A 24,777-nucleotide genomic window follows, 5' to 3' on the forward strand; every position below is an offset into this window, starting at 1 on the left:
CAAAGCAACTATGCTTACATTTAGTATATTTTAGGAAATGTCGATTAAACATTCCAAGAAACATTACTTTGGATAACTTATGTTTATAGGTTGTATCAGTGGGCAGTTGGCTGTGGGCTTTAGACGAAGTTTATTGGATTTATTTTGACAATGTGTTTTACTCACCAGGAAAGAAAGAGGGCTGCAAAGTCTTTAAAGGAAGCCGAAACAACTGTAGACATTGAAAGCGAGTTGAAGCGCACTACCGAGGTTGAATCGACTACCAGCAGAGAGGTTGACACCGAGAACGAGTTAAAGTGCCCTACCGAGGTTGAAACGACTACCTACCAAAAGGTTGCCACCGAAACTAGCTTGAAGTTAACAAACGACGTTGAAACCAACGAAGTGGTTGACATCGAAACCGAGTTGGAGAGCACTACCGAGGTTGAAACGACTACCAACGAAGTGGTTGACACCGAATCCGAGTTGAAGTGCGCTACCGAGGTTGAAACGACTCCTAACGAAGTGGTTGAGACCGAAACCGGTTTGAAGTTTACAACCGAGGTTGAAACGAACGAAGTGGTTGACACCGAAACTGAGTTAAAGTGCACAACCGAGGTTAAAACGACTACCAACGAAGAGGTTGACATCGAAACTGAGTTAAAATCCCACACCAATGTTGAAACGACTACCAATGAAGTGGTTGACACCGAAACTGATTTGAAGTTTATCACCGAGGTTAAAACGACTACCAACGAAGTGGCTGACACCAAAGCTGAGTTGAAGTTAATCACCGAGGTTGAAACGACTACTCACGAAGAGGTTGACATCGAAACTGAGTTGAAGTGCACTAACGAGGAAGAACGATTGTGCAATAAGATCGAAGACGAAATAAAGAGAGCACTGAACATCTTTGAGTCTAAAGATACCAATGTAACAGCCAATCAAAGCAAGAAAGAGAACACAGACGTCACAATAGCAGCCAATCAAAGCAAAGAAACGCAGTTTGGCGAACAAAGAGAGGACGCTACTAATAAAAAGAGATCGAGACGTCTTGCCAGAAGAAAGAGGCAAAAGGTAAGGAAGACATTTCTTGTATAGTAGATAGGGGTGTGGATGTCGGACAAACGATATGGACTCGTGGATAATACATATGTTGGGTTGTAATATTGTGGTGGCCTCCAAATTTGCTGGATAAAAGAGATTATGATTACAATAGAGGGAGAAAAGCTTCATCAACGAGCCTTGTTTACCATCATAATCAGAAAGGAGGTTAAATTGGGTCTTCTCAGTATATTTACTAAATGTTGCATCAAGCATATTGTCAAAGTAATTATGCTTACATTTAGTATATTTAAGGAAATGTCGATTAAACATTCCAAGAAACATTACTTTGGATAACTTATGTTTGTAGGTTTTATCAGTAGGCAGTTGGCTGTGGGCTTTAGACGAAGTTCAATGGATTTATTTTGACAATGTGTTTTACTCACCAGGAAAGAAAGAGAGCAGCAAAGTCTTCAAAGGAAGCCGAAACAACTGTAGACATTGAAACTGAGTTGAAGCGCACTACCGAGGTTGAAACGACTACCTACGAATTGGTTGACACCGAAACCGAGCTGAAGTGCACTACCGAGGTTGAAACGACTACCAACGAACTGGTTGACACCGAAACTAAGATGAAGTGCAATACCCAGGTTGAAACAACTACCAACAAAGAGGTTGACATCGAAACTGAGTTAAAATCCCCCACCAATGTTGAAACGACTACCAATAAAGTGGTTGACACCGAAACTGAGTTGCAGTTTTCAACCGAGGTTGAAACGACTACCAACGAAGTGGTTGACACCGAAACCGAATTGAAGTGCACTACCGAGATTGAAACGTCTACCAAAGAAGAGTTTAATACCGAAACCAATTTGTACTCTACCACCGAGGTTGAAACGATAACCAACGAAGTGGTTGACACCGAAACCGAGTTGATGTGCGCTACCGAGGTTGAAACGACCACCAACGAAGAGGTTGATACCGATTCCGAGTTGAAATCAACCACCAAGGTTGAAGCGACTGCCAAAGATTGGGTTGAAGCCGACATCGTGGATATATCAACCATGAAGGCTAAAATTCCTTCCGAAGAGGTCGTTAACAACACCGAGGTAAACTCTTCAGCGGATATTAACGCCATTCCAGTGCTTCTTCATTCTGTGAATCTTGAACAAAGAGAGGAAGCTATTAATAAAAAGAGATCGAGACATCTTGCCAGAAGAAAGAGGCAAAAGGTGAGGAAGGCATATATTGTATAGAAGATAGGGGTTGTCTATCTCTGAATGAAATGTGAATTTCTTAGATTTAATCTCCTAACGTATCACTATGCATTACGCGTGGATGTCGTGCAACCGATCTAGACACCTACATTAGAGATGTTGGGTCGTTCATACTGCGGTGGCCTCCAAATGTGCTGAACAAACGAGATTATGTTTAAAATAGAGAAATTGAGAAGCTTCATAAACGAGCCTGGTTTACCATAATATTAAACTAATCAGAAAGGAGTTTAAATTGGGTCTTCTCAATATATTTATTAGATGTTGCATTAAGCATTGTGTCAAAGTAATTATGCTTACATTTAGTTCATTTGGGAAATGTCGATTAAACATTTCAAGGCATATTACTTAGGATAAATTATGTTAATAGGTTGTTTCAGCAGGCGGTTGGCTGTGGACCTTTAAACGAAATTTAATGGATTTATTTTGACAATGTGTTTTACTCACCAGGAAAGAAAGAGGGCAGCAAAGTCTTTAAAGGAAGCCGAAACAGATGGAGACGTTGAACAGCGCCCTCTATTTGTCACAGAACTACCCGAGGAAACAGAACCCTGTTTGCTTGGGGAAAATGTGAAGATCTGTTAAAGGAAAGAAGAGAACGAGTTCAACATACGTAGAATCAGTCGAGGATACAGGAACTTGTAAAGAAGATGAAAACGCAGATAAAAAAAAACGCCAAGGAGAAGCCGTCATTTCAGTGGAGAAAAAACAACACTCGAATAACCACAATGTAAGAATACAGGCAGTACAATCAATTGTACTTAACGTCCGAAATAACTGAACATGATCTGTTGATAAGAGGGAAGGGGTGGAGGGTTGAAAGTACTGAAAAGGGTTAAAGAGTAGAAACAGCGGAAAGGTGTTTAAACACATAAAACAAATCATTATATTCAGTTGTTTATTCCTTAGGATATCGCTAGAGTCGACAATCCATCTGAAAGTCAAACGTCTGGAGAGGTCATCGCTGGAGAATCATTAGAGGAACCAGAGACTCTACAAGAGAAACATCAACCAGATCAGTTTGAGATGGAGACCACAGGAAGGTATCAATTAGATGAGAGACAATGAAGGGGATAATACAATCTGAGAACCATCAAGATATGTCAACGATATCAAGAAGAACTAGGGTAAGAATTCAAACTGTCACCACTTCATGAACATACGCCTGTGTATATGCTAATCGCCAAACAACAGTGCATACTACGTTTCTATACACATTCATTATAGCCCACAGGCTTCTTGTTTTACGCTAAACGATTATAATTTTAAAACAGCCAATAAAATTTTAAATTAAAGCCAATAAACTTTTTGCTTCTGTTTTGTAAGACTTTTTTTTGCATACCTGTACTAATTGCCTATAACATGTTCGTAGCATGTTCCTAAACCAAACTTTTAACAAACTTACTGAATACAAAGGACCACATCACACTTTGTGACTAGGTTTGCTTGTGTTTTCCTAACACCCGGAAGACCACAAAAGGCAAATAGAAGATACATATTCAAATCGGGACCTTTGATTAAGAATTGGTGCGGTGGGGGGGGGGCGCCTGGGGAGTGGAAGAGGTTGTGGTTTTATATAGTTAAAAGCCATTGGCTAAGGTGTGGGGAGGGTGTGGCAGAGGGGTGCGTCAGGGATTAGCCTGTGAGCGAGCTACATTTTTTCTTATTTCTTGTTTCTCTTTCTCTCTTCCAGGATTTTAGTCTTCGATATTCGATGTCGACAAATGCGATTACACCATCCCAGCAGAAATCATGAGGATTGAGAAGGAGTTAACTTGAAAGCGGCAAACCAAAAAAAATTAAAAGATTAAGCAGTACACACATAAGCAGTACACAAGAAACAATATTATTATCACATTTTGAATATTGCAGAGATATTGACAAGCATATATTACTTGTATAATACAAATATAAGAAATAAATATAATATAAACGAAACCATTTCGACAGAAAAGATTAAATATTGTAAAAAATTATAATGTCCTCTGTGTTTATTATCTGAGTTATTGTATGAGGAATTTTAAGGGTACTTCTCAATACCTATATGAGAAAATAGCAGAGCTTCAAAGGAATGGTCTGGGTGAATAAGAATAACACAGTTTTGTTTTTAATTAATTATGAATTAGGAGTGTAAGTTATGACTTGAATGAAACAAGGTGCTGGCCCATGATTATCAACCCCTCACCCCTTCTACGTCAATATTTATGTTATACATTATGAGATATAAACTTTGACAATCAAAATTAAAACTTTTCTATCCATCCACCCATCCATCTATATACACAAATATATATATATATAAATATATATATATATATATATATATATATATACATATATATATATATATACATATACATATATATATATATATATATATATATATATATATATATATATATATATATATATATATATATATACATATATACACAAAATATCACGAAGCGCACGAACAATTTTGGGGATGAATGTTGCTACGCGCCTGCACCCAAGCAAATGCAACCCCCCCCCCCCCAATATTTGAAATAAATCACCGCCCCTGATTACAGGTTATAAAATATTAAGTATGATTTCTGTACCATAACGAAGAAACCTTACATTCTACCAAATGGGACATGATGAAAACTCATATGTTCGACTCTTTAGGTTGTACCACACATAAAGGATATATGTTTATGTACTGAAACTAAATATTTTTTGGGGTAATATTCTGCCTGCCAGCGGAGAGAAGGGGGTGTAGTGTGGAGCCCCCATATTTTATTAGGAGGTGATAGTTGTAACCCTCCCACAGAAGTATATGTGGTTGCTCCCTGATAAATATAGTATATTCTGATGACTTCGTAGCGCAATTCAAGTAAGCTTTCCTTGCACACAGCAAAAATTGTATCCGACGGATATGTCTCCATAGTGTTCGTTAGCGACGTCAATATCTACTTCCGGGTCATATAGTACCCCACAGTCGACCCTATGATCAATGCTAGACCAGTTATAGAAATCATGTCTACCATCTGGTGAAATAAAGCGACTTGAGCAAGGAAATTAAGCGGTAAAGATGAACAAGCAATTAATACGGACACGTTGGCAATAACTTCATGTTCAGCGGCCAGTATAGCGAAGAGATTGGTCGTAAAAGCAAAGCCAGTGAATATTAGCAAATAAATAAAATGCAATATGTCAGTCTTTATGGCCCACCCGCTTGTAATAGAGAGACTCACTCCAGAGATGATCATTCCTACGTAGCCAACTATTACAATGTTTAGGTACGAATCACACTTTCCTCGGTGAGATAACAGACGAATAGGAATAAGACTCAAAGATACAGACATTAGGGCAGCAAATGCCAACATTATTCCCAAAAAATCATCGCCATTGATGTCGGCGCTATCGACGTTCCCCATTAAAAAGGGTGGTTTCGCTAACAAAATTATTCCAATAAAATTTAAGAAAAAGAAACCCGAAGAAAAGACCGATATTTTCTCCCTGAGAAGTAGATAAGCCAAGATGGCGGAAGGGATTGGAGTGTTAAGAGCCACGGCAGAAACGTTTCCAATATCAGCATACAGGAAAGCTGTATAGAGGAAAATAGCAGCAAAGTTACTGCCACATCCGAACAATATGCAAAGAAAGGTGTCGTATGGTCCATACGTATTACTCCTCTCCCACGAGACCAACGGCATAACAAATAAGAACAGTATATTTCTGAAAAATATGCACTGAAATGGTGTAAAATTATCATCTAATTCGGCCAGACTCACGAAAATGAATTGCCCACAGCTGCTTATACCGCAGAAAATCGCAAAGATCAGTCCCTTACGATCAGAGATACGTTGCCATGGTGCCGCTTTTTGACTTATCGGCTTCTTTTCATCTGATCTTGACGCAGGCGCCATCCGTTCTTTGTCCATTTGATTCATATCCCTGTGTCGAAGAAATTAAGAAATGAATCATTTATGGTGCTAAAACGTATACATGCAATACAAATTATAGAATGGTTGTTGTTGTTATTATTATTATTATTATTATTATTATTATTATTATTATTATTATTATTATTATTATGATTTTTATGATTTTTATTATTATTTTTGTTTGGCCCTGATCAGACTATGAAATACCGTGTTTTTACTAGTGGCATATAATTAGGTCCTCCAGTTGCAAATGGATTTTTAGGAACTGCAAGTCGTCCCTCCGTGCAGTTTCTGGAGCCATTGCCGTATCATGTAACAAGACGTAAAGAAACAGCCCCTCTTGGGTTTTTTTTTATTTATATAAATTTGATGCTATATGATATAGAGCCAAGTTACGATTACTACCAAGCTGATGTATTTATGAATAAAACACAATAATGTACAGGAAACACGAACCGTACTAATCCTGTGTTCGCTTCTGGCAAACTCTTTCTCATGTCAGGTTTATCAACTGACTCCTTGGCCGCCATTTTGATCACTGATTAAACACGTATGCCGTCTAAAATCATGAAACTGTGCTTCCTCCCTCTGAAAGTTAAGTCAAGTATTGAAAAATAAAATAAAAAACGAACTTCAACTATACTACCTATAGCAACAACAACAAAAACTTGTATTTAAATTATCCAATTTGTAGTTAGCCGGCTATAATTGGGCCTACATCAAACTTCCAGAAGAACTGATTTATGTTTATATATTAATTCGTTTATCGTTTGAAACCAAATTAAGTAGAGAACTTAATGGTACGGAGCTCCCAACGTCCCATTGGGATGTCAAGGATATTTTGTCTGAACTTATATTAATATCATATAATCATCACAATGTCATCTTACTGACAAACTCGTGATTTTTTCCATTTCCTAATGTACGGTCAAGGGCGGCGGAAGCACTTTTAATCAGGGGGGGCACCAACGTCGAAGGGCACTTTGCAGAAATTCGATTGGACTGTTGCAGCCTGATATGTAGTACCCTTTATAACTCTTATTGTATTATCTTATTTGCGTATACACATCACTCCATCAACGCCCCCCCCCCCCTCAAGTAAACAATGCATACTAGCACTGCAATATCTAATGTGCAAATTGGGAAATTGGAAAATCATTATAAAGTCCAAGTCCCTGCACACGCGATCGATACATGCATGAAAGCAAATGAAATATGTCAAAATACTGAAAGAAAAATAATTTTCTATGTGTTTTTCAATGGTTAAACTGATATTATTTTGGTAATGTTTTTCGGGCAAGTTGTTACAGCCCCCCCCCCCCCCCCAAATCAAATTGGGTTCCTACGCCTGTGGTAGTAAACATTTAAAACTTCCCGAAATATTTCATTCGACGTGGGTTTCGCTTTGTAAACTCTTTATTTATTTAGAAATTTTTAGGTAGAAAAAGGGCACATTTTTAACCTGAGGAAAAGTGGGGGGCACGTGCCCCCTGTGCCCCCCCCCCGGTTCCGCCGCCCTTGTGTACGGTGAGGCATGCAGCGGCCTTAACACGGCCCGTCATCTCCCCTTCCTTTATGTCGTCATAAAGGCCTAGGTGGGAGATTACTAGGCCAAGGTGGGAGAATGGGTGTTGCCAGGTACTTACTACTTTCAAACCTTAACCGTAACAATCAAACGTGCAAGCTATGCTTGTGATAGGCTTTCTAAGCTATACATGTAGAATATACATGTGAGAAACAGTGCGACGAATACTTCTACCACCAAATGACTGTTTACTTCCCATAACTAAACCCCAACCATGGCCCTTCTCCGCTATCATATGCATCAAGTGAAATGTACACTTCGTTATACAAATATTTTCACATGGAAGATATTACAAAGTAAGTATTATCCAAAAGTAAGTATTATCCTTCCAATCATAGGGTCCTCGGTTTGAGTCACTCCAAGATTAATATATGTCGTCATGTTACAGAGTTGTTGACAATTGACAATTCACATTCATGGACGTTAAATATGGATCTAAGAGACTGACTTCGGTCAGCTTGCGGCTTTGATAAGCCAATGAGGCTCCCTCGCGAGTTCCTACTTGCAGGAGGATCTAACATACATACATACAAATACAAACAAAATTACAAGACTTACACAGTGAGATGATGTAAAACGACTATACTCAATTAGATTTGACGTGGATTAGATTAACTAGCATGGATGGCACGTAAACAATACGGTAGCTTTAGAGTGAGTAATTATCAATAAGTATTTCAGGAAGGTGCTGGTTGAGTTTCTTCGCTAAAGTTCTATAACCAGTTTAATTTCCAAACAGATTCGCTGTTAGCTTACTCAAGTTTATACTTACAAATGTTCATTGTTCCGTTAAGACAATAAAACTGTTTGCGTTTCAATTGACTCGGTCATATCCTGAGTAATTGAAGCAATCGTTTAGTGGCAATAACAATTGTTACTTTGAAATTCACTAAGTGCATAGTTAGCCACGAAGGCTACTACACAACAATTGTTAAATATTAAATTACATCGTTAGTGTTGCCCCCAAATATGGCAGAAATTCAGATAATACTCACGCCTGCTTAAATTTTAAGCAAGTAATTTTACTGTCACTCTAAAATTAATTACCCACACTGTTTAATTCTGCGTATATAACATTCTAACAAGCCGCTTATGTCCGAGTATCAGAGGACCAGAACCTGCAAGAAAGCATTGTTTTTTTTTAACTTCTCTATAGCAATTTTAAGACAAGGGACTAATATAGTACCATGATACATCAGCTTCCAAAGCTACATAGCATTGTGCCAGTTTAAGTATATACACATATACCAAATATCAAGGTGGTATACTCCATATAGAGTATATATCAGTCCGCACGGGTGTTCTCTTTCAATGAAAAGTGCAAAACAAGAAACAAAGAAAGGAACAGCAGGAGAACATCTTTCTCGATATTTTATCAACCAGGATCTGGTTTTTGCTGCTTGGATGTCGATGAGCATAGATGGAAGAACAAGTGGTGTAATATGGGGGAAATTGAGGCATATTTAGACCACTTATGGCCATCCAAGAACTGAGAGTACGAAAATTGTTTATTGGTGAGTGAAGAGGTGGTGACGAAAACTTCCAGCTCTCATAACTAAAAATCTACATGGTCATGATACGGGATATTAAAGGTGCCATGAATGGTCAACTGTGTCAGTTATACAGTAATAGGTAGGGGTGAGCTAAAGCCAGACTTAGAGACCACATTACTGTTATGCATTAGTGTGTAAGTCAATAGGGCATTTCATGGATTATTCTCCCTTAAATCGGTAAATGTCGATCACGTGATAGTATGACATCATTGGCGTAACGATCGAGGTCAACTACATTGCGGCTAGTATGTATTAGTACACACAGCTCAATCTACCTTTGTTTCAATTTCCATACAAACGTAAGCTATTATTAAAAGAATGTCACCTATGATATCAAACGTATTCGCTTAAAGTTTACTGTTGGTATACCAAACATGTCAACTTCACATGTTTTAATCGCGAAAATGGAAAATAGTCTAATTAAATGCAAATTTCATCTGGATGCTGAGTAAAAGTTCTTCTTAATTACAGTTATATAAAAAAGTCTCAAATCCCTCCTTTCCCACCGTAGCTATAGGTTTTGAAAAGAGAATAGTCCACTCTCCTCTAAAATGTGTTATTTGCTTACTAATTCGCCGTTACTGTTGGGATGTGAAAAATGGCTTACATCAGAGGCGTGCACAAAGGAGAGGAGTGACCACCTCCCTTCGTCGGTCGGGGGAAGGGCTCAGTCGAGGGCATGGTTCAGTCGGGGTAATTTTGCATTCATCCGGGGAAGAATTAGACCACCACTATATGGGTGTACAACCTCACACAAAGTTCATAAGCACATCCTTGCTTACCTATTTATATGCTAGATTAATTTAGGGGGATACCCCTAAGTCAGAGCTTGCTACAACGGCAGGTTCCGGGATAAATTATAGGGACCATGGGGATATATATACGGGATAAAGAATAATGTATCCTAAAGTCTCATGTTCGTAATATACTTTAAAGGCATTGAAGACTCGCCCCATAACGCGTGCGGCCATCTGAAAAAGTTAACTTTCCGTTGCTTGCAAGTGACGTGTTGTTCGTGTCGCTACAAAATGCAGACAGTAATAAAACGTGATACCTTGTTTATCTTTAGCTGGACCTGAGATGTCCATCGCTGTATCGTTTGTACACTGTGCTGTGGGTATTGACCGCAGCTGCATGTATTGGCTGTACACTAGTGTCTAATTACCGACGGTAGCAAGCTGTGTGTGTATTTTCTGGGATCGATGGTGTCTAACATTTCTGTTACACCTCATTCGAAACTAGGTCAGATTACCGGCATTAGACGTTTCTTTTTGCGCGAGTCGTCACACCCTTTAAGGCAAAATAAAGACTTTAAGGGGAGGGGAGGACAGTGACACAGATAAACTGTACAAAAGTGACGTTCATGTAGTGCCCTCCCCAAACCTACCAATATAGTTGATCTCATCTTGTGACGTGTTTCCAAAGATTAATTTAATTTAATCTTTTTATGGATCATATACATTATACATACTGAATGAAACTTGATACTTAACAAGTTGGCATTGGCGGGACTGGATGTCGCCGGTGATCTAAATGGTAAGCTGTATGTCGGATTACCTATTCGACTGATGTTGTTTACCCAACTGCACCTCCATCTTCCCCTATTCCCCAAACCCCAACCTTCGCCTTAAAAAGAAACCCACTAGTAATTGATAAACTCGTCCATGCAGATTTTTTACTAGTTTAATCTCTTCTTTCTTCAAGTTATACTTCACTGACTACCAAATAAAACTAAACAATGAGGACTGTTCATCTCATAAATCGGTTCTAGTCTAGCAATCAATACCAATTATCCCGAGAAAGTCCTTGCTTTTTTGTCGGTTGGTTTTTGGATTATTTAAAAAAAGTCTAAAGCTATATAACTGATTTAGAACACAGAAATCGATAAAGAAGGAATAGGAACGCTTGCAGCTGAACCGATACAGGCGATGAAAGCTTCCGCTAACTTCAATTCCCCACGGCTGTTGGAAAGAGCTTGTTTGTGGCTTTAAAAATGCACAGACCACGGCTACTAAATCTCATTATAGAATGTATATAAAGTCTTTTACATTCTGTTTCATCTTTCTGGCTGTTGCTGTCTTTGCTTCGAATAACCGAGAGACTTCATAATGGTTCTTCTAGTGCGAGTTTTCACTACTAATGGCATACTGAGAGCTTGTTCGAAAAGAGAGCTACACATCAAATTTGCCAAGGTTTTTACTGTGTTGTTCGTCTTCGTCAACAGCTATGGTAAGTAGCTTACAGTAGTTATATATAGCTGCATCTATTTTCAGATGCAGCTTCTGCATATAATTACTTTAGCTTATTTTCTAACTATAAGTTAAAATGGGTTAATAAATCAATTCGAACATATTTTGAATTTTGAATATTTTTTTGCTGTTAAGATGTGCACTCTTCAGTTTATCCTCAGTTAGTGTTATCGTCCATACGAAGTCACGTGTAAAGAACCCCTCCTAAACTAACATAACCAGAATGCAAAATGCATTGAGGTTTCAATGACTTCAATGCACTTCACTTCTGCTTGTTAACCAGAAGTAGCTGTTACAATATAAATGGTCCGAACCACTATTTTGATGTACAATTACACAATGGCATGATAAACACAGGTTAGTATACTGTACGTGGCAATACACACCTCCACCAAAAACAATATGAGAAGTATCCACGATTCCCATCGTTAGATATAATGTACAGGGTTTAGAGTTTGACCTCTGGGTGACCTCAAATGAGATTTGACCTCACAAGCAACAGATTGTTGTATTCATTCAATGTGGCAACTCCATAAACCATGTATGAAAAGTATCCATGATTTCTACCATGAGAAATCATGTCTTAGAGGTTTTCAGGCCTCGACAAATATTTTTAAAAGTACTTGCTATTTGGCGACCGTGAATAAAATTCTACTTGCCAAATTCCACTCGCCACTAGGCCTATGATATTTGGTCACGTTTCCAAAGTACAGATCTGCAACATCAATACTTTCTGTGAAGAAAGAAAAGACACTTAGGCAGATTGCATGGTGCTACGTAATTGCACATTGGAAAAGTATGTTTCTGTGCATTATGAAATTAAACATTTTTGCACCAAAAGTATGAACAAAATAAAACATGACGCAGAATCATAAATAAGCAGCTAGGCCTACTATAGTTTCTCAAATAATTAAAAATAGGCCTACAATATCTGTTATAAATACCTACGAAGATAGCTTGGCTTTTGTAACATTAGGACTCATCTATTTTACTAGGCATATACTATACAGTAACTAGGTGTGCGCGAGTCCTAAGCCTATACAGTACCTCACTGCTACTTTGAACTGCCTCTCGATTAGAGCGGCTGCGTACATTTTCCCAATTATTCATCTTGTTTTTTAGCTGCAGATTGGTGCGCGAGAAAATATCGCTATTACTCCATTACACTGCCTAAATCAAAGCGATATTTTACGCAATGAAAATCTGAGGTTGTAAGAGCATCTATCTTCTAAAAAATCCTAGCAGCAACAACAGCAAACTTGTCTCAAAACTCCTTAAATTGTTCTATACTTTGCGAATTGTGAGCCAGTAGTAAAATTGCCTTAACAAATAATTAAGGAGATGTTTTGCCATCTTAATGTATTGGTATTCTGACTGATATTCTTGGTACATCGGTATCGGTTTTATTTCTATATTTCTTGTAAGTTTGGATAAATGACTCTTTAAGCAAGTGATGTTCATTAATTAAAGTGACTGGAGTATTGAGTCTAATACATAGACCATTAGACCAGTGTCTCAGATGCAAAATAAATGTCAACGGGAATACACGAACTCAGACAGAGGATAGGAGCCGGGGGGCACTGGGGGCAAGTGCCCCCCTCTTTTTTTCCAACTAGCAAATGTGCCCTTCTGGCAAATAAAATGTGCCCCTTTGATGAAGAACTGTCTTTTGGATATCTTAAGCCTTTGTTAATTGAAATATTTTATTTTAATTATTTATTTTTAGTCTGTACATGAAAATTTAAAATTCCATCCCAGATCGTTTTGTAGAACGGTTAACAATAAACAATCTCAATAAATAAAAAAAAACAATGTTGCAGCGCACCATAAGAGTATTGATAGCATACTAACACATTATATATATTTAAGTGATATGGCCGGTGTGTATCGGTTTATAGCATAACGAGTGGTGGTTGTGGAATGAGCAAGTGCCCCTCTGATGTTGTGCCCCCACCCCCCCCCCCCCACGTTTTGGAAGCTTCCTACTCCCCTGAACTCAGTTGACATGTTCACAGTACATTACAAATTTGTCAAGCAGTTTCAAGTGTGATTTGTCACTAAATGCGACGTAAAATACAGTTTTTTTCGATTGGTCTGGAATTTCATCAATCCAATTATCGAGCGACTAATAGTCTAAGATAGTAATTGATCATAAATATATAAGACACCCTGAGGCGCCTAGTTTATTGAAGGAAATTAATATCAGTGGGTATATCGAATCCGCAGCCAGTTGGGACAATTTCCTAATACTAATACCTCTCTAAAACTGTACTCCAATATCATGCTCTCAAAGCACTGGTATTGTCAGTACAAACAGTTCCTAACCTTGATCTGATAGAAACTGATATTCATACTGCTCGTATTCACAATACGAATGCTCTGAAGCGGGACATAACACAGCAGTATAGAAAAAATTGTCCCAACTGTATGAATTTTCAACATTTAATTAATCAACCAGACAAATTTTAATGCCCGCTATGAACCACATGGACAAGCAAAATATGTATATAAAATCCAATGAGATTGAGTTTTACTCAAATGTTTGAAATTGTAGTAAAACTTGAGATAATTAAATATGTTTCTAACGGGAATTTTTAATCAAATATCACAACGAAAGTCACGTAAAAATGGCTGTTTTAAGTGACAACGTTTTGTTGTGTGAGAATCAGGTCTCCGGGGGGGGGGGGGGTAACGAGGGCTATAGAGGGGGTAATATGGGAGATATATACAGCCGCGGCGTCCGGAGTCAATTATATAGCGCCAGGGGAAATATCTGATTCTTCTCGCGTTTATCAAACAATTATACGATAAATGAAAACTTCAGAGGAAGGGCGACATAACTGTGCACGAACCCAACCTGACTTTACAGACCCTAGGGAGAATACAAACTTGATTTGGAATACGGTGAGAATTTCACTCCTTGAGTGTTTCCATGGTGATGACTCTTTGGAGGAATGAATGCCAGTTTGATAAACGTGTGAGTTTGTGATCAGTTAGCTCGAAAACTGTACAGAGTGCTTTTTTTCTATAATAGTAAAAAGTAATTACAGGTCTTAGACGACGAGACGCCCGGTGTTGAACTCGCAGATCTGGTATACTAAAAGTGGACGTTTTTATTGGGGGTGGGGGAGGGGGTGGGGGAGGAGGACTACTTTGATCAACGAGAACACGTGGTATCTAGTGATAAGATGTGCAAAGTATTTTCCAACCCCTACTAAGTTTATTAATTGACTCCCACTATTGACGTTCTAACCACAATAATGTCATTTTGTCAAGGTTCATTGACCCACGAAGGTCAAGCAAGAGTTATTTTCAAGCCGACTCCCATGAAGGGGGCTGCTTTCCCCCCCCCCCCAAAGAATTTTAAAATTTTACACATGAAATGTGCATTCTGGCATATTTATGCTAGAAATTAGGTCTACACGAAAAGTTGTGCTAATAACTACGTTCAATTTTTGGTGGACCCTCCCCCACACCTACTACCCCCACACCCACCCCTTCTCCCGCGCCTGTATGCAGTTGATGTTTCTTTTTCACAATTATTCGTACAGGGCTAGCTGCCGGTAATAGCTGTTACATCTGCTCAACGACTGATGGCTCGAACGACGATTGTGAGGACGAGTTCATGTACAAGGAAAATACATCGGTGAATGTTGACGACTCGTGTGACAAATATTGTATTGTAAGCATGACCATTTCAAAGTCTTATAATTATGCTAGAGTGAAACATATAAAGGCACACATGACACATTTACAACTAAAATTTGTTTAATCTAATAGTCACTTCAGGCTAGTTTTGTCCTTCGTGAATTTTTCCCTAACTTTTTTTTTCGCATCGGAGAACTTAGACCTATATGCCCTTGGCTATTGTACGACATTTCTAGAAAATAAACCTTTTACAGGGCATTTGGCTTTTAAATTGACATTAAAATTCATAGTCACGTTGTCTGGTGAGTTCGATTGGTTGTTTTGATCATAGTACAATACCTTCTCCAATGCATAACGTGCTAGTACCGAGCTTGGCGGTAAAATGCACTTAAATATACACAGAGAGAACCCCTATGAAACATTGCGATGTAAACATACTCCAAATTATGTATCGTAGCACAATTAATTGCTCTATTGACTCACACACTGAATTCGTCACTTTCCGAGCCTGCTAAAGCATAGATAGAAGTTTTCAACTGGCATAATTCAGAAGGCTGATGAGTTGGCCTTTCGTGGCGCCTGTAATCTTCAAAAACCATGAAGGTTTAGAGGTTGAGCTAGAAGAGCAAGGAGTTTAGCGTATTGAATTCCAACCCTTTCCGTCAGCTCGCTCGGAGTAATATATCCACATTAACCAAAACATTTATAAAATGCATTCAATCACCTTCAATCTTCCTTATTTTCACACCATCTGTATTTTATGTTTGCTCTAAACCATACAAATAAGAACAATCAAAACAATAAAGAATTCTTTAGTTAGGTTATGCAATGCATAATATTCTGACAGTGCATGTAAAACACATTTCTCCTGCGTTTGGAAGAGAGAACCAATAATTTAATGATCGGCATCAACAATTTATAGAAGGACACAATGTTCGTGTCCTGTAACTTGTGAAGGTTTTGCACACCTGGTAGTGGCACATATGCAAGGGGACGGGCCGGTAGTCTACACGGGGTGGGGGCGTGCCCTTATGTAGCCATACTTAGCTAAGGGCTGCCTATTCCATTGTACTGTAACTACCGGATAGATTCGGGTATGAGTTACGCAGTTTGGTTCTCTCAGCTAATTGCCTTTTCAATCATTATATTCCTTTTTCTCCCCCCTTCCCCTCTCCCTTCTCTTCCCCTCCTCTCCTCCTCTCCGCCTTCTACTGCCCCTCCGTATTGCCATTTCCAAAAATGTAAATAGCGTTAGATGTACCCCTACCCCTCCTCTGCCCTGCCCCTCTTCTACCCCTACCCCTCTTACTAAATGTATACCAGCCATGACAAAGATAATAAAGGATAACCCTCAAGTCATATAGTATATGCGTAAGTATGAAATTGTAATTTCCGTTTTAAATGCGTTTTAAAAATTATTCTTATTTAGTATTCAGGCGAAACAATACATTTTTTTTTCAGAAACATGAAGTCCGTGTATCAACATTGATTCCCAGCCACTATCGTCCACATGCAATAAACCGCACTTGTGGGTCTTCGTGCTTTAATATTTGTACGGAAGTCAATGGGATAGAGACATGTATATATTGTTGTCTGGAAGACTTTTGCAATGGTGCTTATCAGCTTCCGTATAACCTGTTCGACATGTTGGTGTTGTTAATATTTTCGGTAGCAAATGTCATTTCTGTTGGGTAAACTGCTAAATAAATCATTATTAGTATACTGTGGGACTTTGTAGCAAAGCATTTATATAGGCTATTATAGTCTTGTATATTGTTTTGTAATGAAGTAACAATTTGGCTGCAATATTTTATGTAATCGCTTCTTAATGGTTCTCAACATTGCCCACTAAACAGGCTAGGAAGTCAATTAATGGTCACCCATGCTCAAAATTTAATAATCCTTTTACGGTCACTGTAAGAGTAGTTACACACACTGAGACATTTAATTATTCATTTCTATGACCAGAACCTGCAGGAAAGTACTTTTGAAAACGTCTAAAAAAAAATCACCATAGGCTTACTAAAATTTGGGGTCAATACAGAAGACTTTTAGCTTGAGTTAAGTGGTTCTCGCGTGGTTTGGTTGCGATACCGTACTAAGATTATTTACGTGAACTCATTTCACTTCCTGTAAGAGCCACTCAAAGTTGTATTATATTACTTGTAACCCAAAATGTTCACTTTTGAAGTAATTAAAGTCTTACATGTTATTGAAAATCAGAAGTTTATTTCGAGGCATGTACAAGCATGCACCGTTATATCGCTACTGTGTACATCTGCTATAATTTAGCGTTGTATTAAATACACAGAAAACTCATACAATGGCATATTCGAAGAAATGACTTTGATTGACCCCCAGTTATCGCTAATAACTTGCCAGTTTTTGCCCCGTACGTTTAGGGAATTATACACGATATATATATACAGTCATCTTTCGGTCTTTTCCCCTTATTTCTTTTGTATTGTAACATGACTCCTACAAATCTTTTTATATCATAATAAGCTTTAGTTTATAATATTAACAAAGAACAAATTAATTTGTACTATTCGAAGAAAACTGCAGAGGAAAAATAACAACGTCAAATTAATAAATAACAAAACAAATAAATGAAATGAAATGACATGAAAAATGAAATGAAATTTTGGGTTTGTCTTTAGTTTTCCTCTGATTTTGTCTCACTCTATTTCATCCTCTATTAATTTAATCAAAATTTACAGTTTTGAGATGATTTTGGTCAATTTTGTGGTACCGTTCAATATCAAAATCCCATATCACTGTATAGGTCACAAAAGATTGATTGGTCCAATTTTATTTCGAAAGTCGTTTTTTTTTCATTAAAAATGTCCAGGTCGCTTTTGAACCGTTTAATTCTGTACTACGAAAAGTGTCCCAGCTATTCTAAGAAATGATTAGTACTACACACCGTTCTGTGGCAATTGTAAAGTGAGAGTGAATTTGAAGATACCGGTACAAGTGCACGTCACATCAAGGGGGGCCATCGGGGACTTAAGTTGCTCCAGGATGGAAAACACTGAATATCCTTGTCTTTCAGTTTGTAAAATGCCTCGCACGTTTGCATATTTGATATTCCCCACTTGTGTCTGCTTTTCGTGCCCCAGAAAATCTCTCAAGCAATCTTACGTCTGTTTATTGTATTTCACAGGCCGACTGTAATATTATGCATTACTTTTTGATGTGTATATGGCCGGCTAGTGATGTCAGTTAGTATTTTGTATAGTACGCTGAATATATTTTGTATCAAGTATTGCAACCAGTTAGGAAAACATTTCCTATATTTTACTTTCATATCCCGCTTTGCAATTAAGTATAATCGTAATAGCATTATGAGTAGTATGACAACAAGTTAGAAACTGTTCATACTGTCAGTATAAGTGCTTTGAAGCATGAGCCCTCGATCCCTATAAGGTTGTATATACACTAGACCCTCACACGTGAAAACAATTTTTCTATACCATGTCCATGAATATACAATATAAGCCTACTCTATTTGATATTTTATATACATAGATGTTTATACAAAATATATGCTCGACCATACGTAGTGAGTTGCCACTTTATCTGTAGGGATTTCTGTGCTATGTAGAAACATGGTCATACGTGCAGTAGCTATAATGATCGAACAAATACAGATTGGATTTACTTGAACGTTGTGATATATTGGGTAACAACGTCTGGAATTTTTCTGTAGGAAAATATTTTGCAAGCTGAAAAGGTGCTACAGCTGGATATTCAGTATATGGCTGGCACCAGACAATCTATTCAATAAACTTCGTTTCCCTTGCGATAGAGAAGATAAGACTAAATCATTCCCTGAATGAACAGTTATGACGACTTTCGTAATTGAATTTTCAAGTGATCATGCTCGCGTCCTGGCGACCGTTGGCCATTTCTGATAACCACTGACGTACACACGCAGGATTTCAGAGGTGGTTGCCAAATTTGTATTCCCCGACTGATTTAGATAAAGGCATGAACCTTTATGGAAAGGCGTCCTGAGCCCCGGCGGAGAAGTGGTCTAAGGCCTCCCCGACTGAAAACAAGAAATCCTCCCATGAAAGTTGTACCCGCCGCGATTGGCGTTGGGATGCAATGCAATCGTTTGTGCATGTGTTGTATTGTGCAAGTGCATGTGTTGTGCATGTGTTGTGCCTACTGTCTGTTATCTTTTCTTTTCCTTTTCTTCTTTTTGGACTCTATTTCTTTGGCGGGAAAACGTTTGTGTTTTTGCACTTGTGTGATACTGCCTATGTATTCTCCTTGGGTTGTTCTTGGTCAAAGACATTGTAAGTTGACAAGATTCATTCAAATGGCGATTTGGTGGCCTTTATGAGGCTATTTCAATTTTTTTTAATTAAATCTGTTCGTACACCGGAATTATCGTGGAATTTTTTTTTAAGGCTTCTCATTTATTTCAATGAATACATATAATGCCGCAGCATCTTAAACACCTTCTTCACATTTGCACCATAAAAAAGAAGAATAAATTAACAAATGTAATCGAAAATGTTTTAATTTTATCATTACAATCATTACGGCGTGATATGGTGAAGAATAATGCAATATAAATAGAACAATGTTTCTTTTTCACAGTTATTTCGATATGTTAACAATCATACAGACGGATTTTTACTAACTCACACACACACACACATATATATATATATATATATATATATATATATATATAAATCATTGTCATCTAACAGTTGTTAAGAAAGATCAAAGAGTCGGCGCAGATGGTCTAACCCTGCTTTCTATAAGAGGCTTCTTTTCTCTATCGAGAATGCAGGTAGTAAAGTTATTATAAACATGCATCTTTCCGTCTACGATGTGCCAAGCGTGTCATCATAAATCCTGAAATCGACATATCTCCAATAAAAGTAACGTCTGTTATGCTTTTTTTTTAGGGGGCGGGGGCTCTTACAGGGCGAAATTGTCATAGGCGTGGGAAAGCTGCATCAAACCTTTTCCCACAAATGAATTTCTTGTGTTCATATTCGCTTATCTAGATTAAATGGTTCTGCTTGGAAGAATTCGGAATTATCAAGTAGTTTAACCCACTTTGGCTACTTCCACGTGTGACTTCTCCTTCCTATAGTCAACACAGCTAGGTTAGGTAATGACCGTTACAAAGACCAGGTATTAGACCAGCTAGGAAGCCCGTGGCGAGGCTGTGAGAGGTCAAATTAATAGTTGCTGTTTCATAAATGATATGTATATATTGCTAAGAAGTTCATGAATTAACTTCACAAGTTTGTTAACATGTTTACTTGGAAAGCCATATTTCGCAAGAGCCTCACGCACCTGGCTCTCCAGTTGTTTGTATCTCTGGAATCTTAACAAAAGCCATATTACGCAAGATCCGGTAACGGTCGCGCTAACGATATCACCGGTGGAATCTTATTCGAAGCGAATCTGTATCCAGAGCCGTATGGTCGTTCTCACTGCTTTTAGTGACGCTGTCAGGGCCTTGTTATGTCTGTCGTCTTGTATCTCGATCTTCTTCCTTAAATTATTTTCGGGAAGTTTCTGAGAAGGTTTCTTTATTTGACAGACTTTCCTATCAATTTTCAATCGTTAACACCTGCTGCCTATACTATACTTCCACTGGATTCGGACACTATTGATGAAAGGACTTAAATTTCCAATTTGTTAAACTTGCCACCTAGTTTCACCCAATTTCGAGGCTCCTTCCCGGAAAGCGAACTCCCCAAACTTCTCGGTAGCCAACGCCGTTTCTGGAATGCGAACTTGCCAACGTTACAGTAGCCACAGTAGCCAGCGTTGCCGTTGACGAGCGTTCCTGGAGGTACGGTATACCTCCTCGCGCTTTAGCATTGATTATGTAAGTTTTTTTCTTAATTTGTAATGTACCGGTGCCTAATAAATATATATATATATATAATAAATGTATATATATATATATATATATAATAAATATATATATATATAATAAATATATATATATATATATATATATATATATATCCAGATATATATAGCCTATATATATATATATAGCCTATATATATATATAGCCTATATATATATATATATATCTATATATATATCTATCTATCTATCTATATAGATATATATATCTATATAGATAGATATATATATATATATAGATATATATTATAGGCTTTATATATATATATATATATAGGCTATATATATAGGCTATATATAGGCTATATATGTATATATATTTATATAAATATAAATATATAGTATCTCTTATTGTTTGTATTTATTGGAAGCAATAAAATTATGTTAACGTATAATTGAAGTCTCTGTCTCCTCTGTCTTGACTCTTCTTTAACCATTCCCGCAAACTTGTATCTGACTTCGTAACAAATTATAAAGAAGAACCACGTGTATTCCAAAACGAAACAATTGACAAATAAGGAGTAGCATGATGGGCTGATAATTGACGCACTTAAGGGTTTGACTAACGATGTCTATCAACGAACAATCCAAAATCACTCAACTGTATGCGTTTTTCATATATGTATAGTTCCCCGGAAATGTCATGATCTAAAAATATTTATTGTTCTGTGTCTATGCAATGTACAATCGAGCAGAATTTGACCACAAAATGTCTGCCGTGTCAAGTTCTTTCATACCCCTAAATTGACACATTCGTCTAAGCTAACTGTACTGTAGGCCTAAGTATATACATCCATTGACTTTGGATACTGTTTGCTATGCTCTGAGCCTCTAAGCTCAGACAGGTCAGGTCCCAGAGAGTATAGTGATATTATATTGAGGTAATTTTGGTTACTTTAGGGAGTAAGATTTCCAAATGCCAAAAAAATGTGCAAAACTGCGAAGGGGGGGGGGGGGGTGTTAAAAGCTTGAAACAACATTTGATCAGCATATACCTAAATTGGATTAAAACTCTTGTTGTCAGTATACGTATCTTACAACAGCTTCAAGCTCATCTTGACAACTTCATCCAAGAATTGAATGCAACATTTACCATGCAGGTAAGTACTTGTGTCACAGTCTGTTACCTTGTCTAATAATTGCTTGTTGATTATATATTTCTTCCATCCGTATTACAGGGGGCGCTCTCCAGCCGACTACGCATGTCCAAAGGTAACTGCGCGTGTGTTTTAGGTGACAACATGTATTTGCATAACTAAATTCCTGCACCTCAGGTGCCTATTGTATTTAATCATGCATGGAGAGTGTGCCCTATTGTTAGTCTGATACAGCGTTTGTACCCTTACTATAGAGTGACATTCTTTACCTTTATGTATATTTGCGTTGGATTGGTTTGGCCGTTGAGATAGGGAGCACGGAAAGAGAGGGGAGGAGTAAAGAGCAGAATGACATTTTAACTGTTCACGTCTTAATTTGTACCGGTACTTGTTGTGTAATACAGGCTATGTACAGGACCCCGTCACACTTGTATTATGTTCTTCTTTTATCAATCGATTTTCATCCTACCGATTTGTTTTATTTACTAGAGCAACAGCTTGGTTTAACTCTCAAAATCAAAGTGCTGGTGAGTGTTTTTCATTTATTACATTATGACCCTCTAACAGTGTGCTTCTAAGTGTTCACATTGGCATGCTACATCTGAGATCGTTCATTCCATCTTATGCAGGACATATATTATATTATAAATTCCTTTCTGGAATTTCTTCTTACAGGTACGCTGATACCACTTTTAAGGTATGCCGATCTCCCTTCAGCCAACTTTTTTTCAATCCATGCTTTCATACAGCAAGGGAAAAACATCAAGCAATTACCTCTACTTTTTTGCTATAATGTCTCGCAGAAGAAGGACAAATTAAAGAAAAGTCCTGAAAGCAGTGAAGAATGCCCCCCCCCCCTACAGAACCCAGGGTGAGGTGAATGATGATGGATTTCGAGGCAGCTTCATGGAGAGGAGCTCAATTCATCTTTAGGGATGTCACCATTCTGGGCAGCAATTTTCACTGGCGTCAAGCAGTTTGGAGAAAGGTAAATAAAGAAAATGTCTTTATTTCATTGGAAAAGTTTTCGGTGGAAATATGTATGTCTCGTTTTATATGTTTTGTTATATGTTATTTTTAGTAACATCCAACTATCAACCTTTCTTTTGTAGGTGCAAAATTTAGGCCTACGGACGGCTTACCTTGATGACAGTGGGTCACAGGCCTTCATAACAAAAAATGATGGCTCTGCTCATGCTGCCAGTGGGACAAATCCGGCCCCAGTTTGATATTCTGGCAGGGGAGGCATCATCAGATCAAATGAAGGCCCTCTGTACATATATCCGGGAGACCGGGATTGGCCATGGACTGTGGGCACCTGATGCATGGTGCATGTATCCATGGTGAATGATGCATGTACTGATTCATGGTGAATGTATCGGAGATCCATCAATACAAAACATGATGTAGAAGGTAATAGATTGATAGGAGTTGATACTTTATATCCTTTAACTAATTGTTTGAACTATATCTTTTTAATAGTCATATTACAAAATGCATTACATTAATAACTAAACTTGTTGCAGACTTTGCTCAATTTATATTAACAGCTATTTAACTTGTTTCTTTACAGGGTGGCACCATGCATGCTCTCAACAAGAAGGTAAGGGGCTAAAAGTCCATTTTATTCTCTGGTGTGGGCCATGTTTGAGGCAGCCAGCTATGTCAAACTTCAAGTTCTGCTCGTGTCAGAGGGCAATTTAAATAGAGTGGAGAGAAAAGGCTACAAAAACATCCAGAAAATGATTATTAAATTATTGGGACGAATTTGAGCAGGGGACACGCTCTACAAATAGGTTGCTGCTCATGTGCCAAGATGCTGGGCAATTTGGATGCAGAACACCAGTAGAGCTGCAGGTAACAGGAACTAAGTCATCGCCTGTCCCTACGGGGAGAAAGGAGGGCATGGGCAGGGACTTGGGGGTATAGGTCCCAAGTGCGCTCAACCATAATTAACTCTTAAAGTGCTGTTGTTGCATTTGAACGTCAATAGGAGACAGGTTATTTTGGTTTTAAATTGAAATACACAATGACAGAGAAATGCCTTTTTATTTCATTTAACACCTATTTTAAGTAAATGTATTATACTTGTTTTATTTGTGAAATACACTTTATAACTGCTTAGAAACCACTCTCTTTCTCTCTCTATCTTTGTGTCTGAATATATATAATCGAACGGTTGAAGTTCTCCTGAAAGCCATGTTGACCCACCAAAATACATGGTGTAACGAAAACGACTGTATTCATTAATTTTGTTTTTACTCTTCTTTATTGTTGAAACAACGGCTGCGGAGCTTAGTCTACGCCTTGTGACATTTCATGACACAGCCGCGCTCGTCAGTCGTTGATTCACATATGTTTTCACTGTTGGAATATTCCATGGAAAGTTTCCGCATATGCGTATGTTAAGAAAAGACATGTGCTGGGAGTCGACCAGAAGAACAGCAGCCGGGTAGGGCGTATTTCATGTAAGTAGCCTAGGCTGATTTGATAAAAGAAACCCCTAATTTTTAGCTTAATT

At 37.9% G+C, this 24,777-nt stretch overlaps 2 protein-coding genes and 2 long non-coding RNA genes across 4 annotated transcripts; 3 read left to right on the plus strand and 1 right to left on the minus strand.

The window, feature by feature from the left end:
* Positions 1 to 41: 41 nt before the first annotated feature.
* LOC139976393 (uncharacterized) lies at positions 42 to 3,412 on the plus strand. The gene is made up of 5 exons (XM_071985098.1): positions 42 to 213; positions 274 to 1,074; positions 1,473 to 2,255; positions 2,748 to 3,027; positions 3,207 to 3,412. The coding sequence occupies exons 1-4, from the start codon at positions 151 to 153 to the stop codon at positions 2,880 to 2,882; spliced, it is 1,782 nt and encodes a 593-aa protein (XP_071841199.1). The 5' UTR covers positions 42 to 150; the 3' UTR covers positions 2,883 to 3,027; positions 3,207 to 3,412.
* On the minus strand, positions 3,273 to 6,738 carry LOC139976394 (solute carrier family 35 member G1-like). The gene is made up of 3 exons (XM_071985100.1): positions 6,665 to 6,738; positions 5,516 to 6,218; positions 3,273 to 3,290 (listed from the first exon to the last, which is right to left on the minus strand). Exons 1-3 carry the CDS (start codon positions 6,736 to 6,738, stop codon positions 3,273 to 3,275), a joined length of 795 nt encoding a protein of 264 aa, XP_071841201.1.
* A 4,511-nt stretch (positions 6,739 to 11,249) lies between these two features.
* LOC139976280 (uncharacterized) lies at positions 11,250 to 18,018 on the plus strand. Its single transcript, XR_011796069.1, has 3 exons — positions 11,250 to 11,575; positions 15,147 to 15,277; positions 16,705 to 18,018. It is a non-coding gene; the product is annotated as an uncharacterized lncRNA (long non-coding RNA).
* Positions 18,019 to 19,942: 1,924 nt separating this feature from the next.
* Positions 19,943 to 24,285, plus strand: LOC139976074 (uncharacterized). Its single transcript, XR_011795986.1, has 5 exons — positions 19,943 to 21,112; positions 22,184 to 22,783; positions 22,932 to 23,244; positions 23,369 to 23,669; positions 23,830 to 24,285. It is a non-coding gene; the product is annotated as an uncharacterized lncRNA (long non-coding RNA).
* The last annotated feature ends 492 nt before the right edge of the window (positions 24,286 to 24,777 follow it).

Source organism: Apostichopus japonicus, chromosome 11, assembly GCF_037975245.1.
Source record: "Apostichopus japonicus isolate 1M-3 chromosome 11, ASM3797524v1, whole genome shotgun sequence".
Classification (NCBI taxonomy): Eukaryota; Metazoa; Echinodermata; class Holothuroidea; order Aspidochirotida; family Stichopodidae; genus Apostichopus; species Apostichopus japonicus.

Coding starts and splice junctions, on each gene's coding strand:
- LOC139976393 (XM_071985098.1), top strand. CDS start 151: ATGTGTTTTACTCACCAGGAAAGAAAGAGGGCTGCAAAGTCTTTAAAG. Junction 1,075..1,472: donor AGGTAAGGAAGACATTTCTT/GTATAGTAGATA, acceptor TTTACTCACCAG/GAAAGAAAGAGAGCAGCAAA. Junction 2,256..2,747: donor CCAGAAGAAAGAGGCAAAAG/GTGAGGAAGGCA, acceptor TTTACTCACCAG/GAAAGAAAGAGGGCAGCAAA.
- LOC139976394 (XM_071985100.1), bottom strand. CDS start 6,738: ATGGCGGCCAAGGAGTCAGTTGATAAACCTGACATGAGAAAGAGTTTG. Junction 6,219..6,664: donor GCGAACACAGGATTAGTACG/GTTCGTGTTTCC, acceptor TCTTCGACACAG/GGATATGAATCAAATGGACA.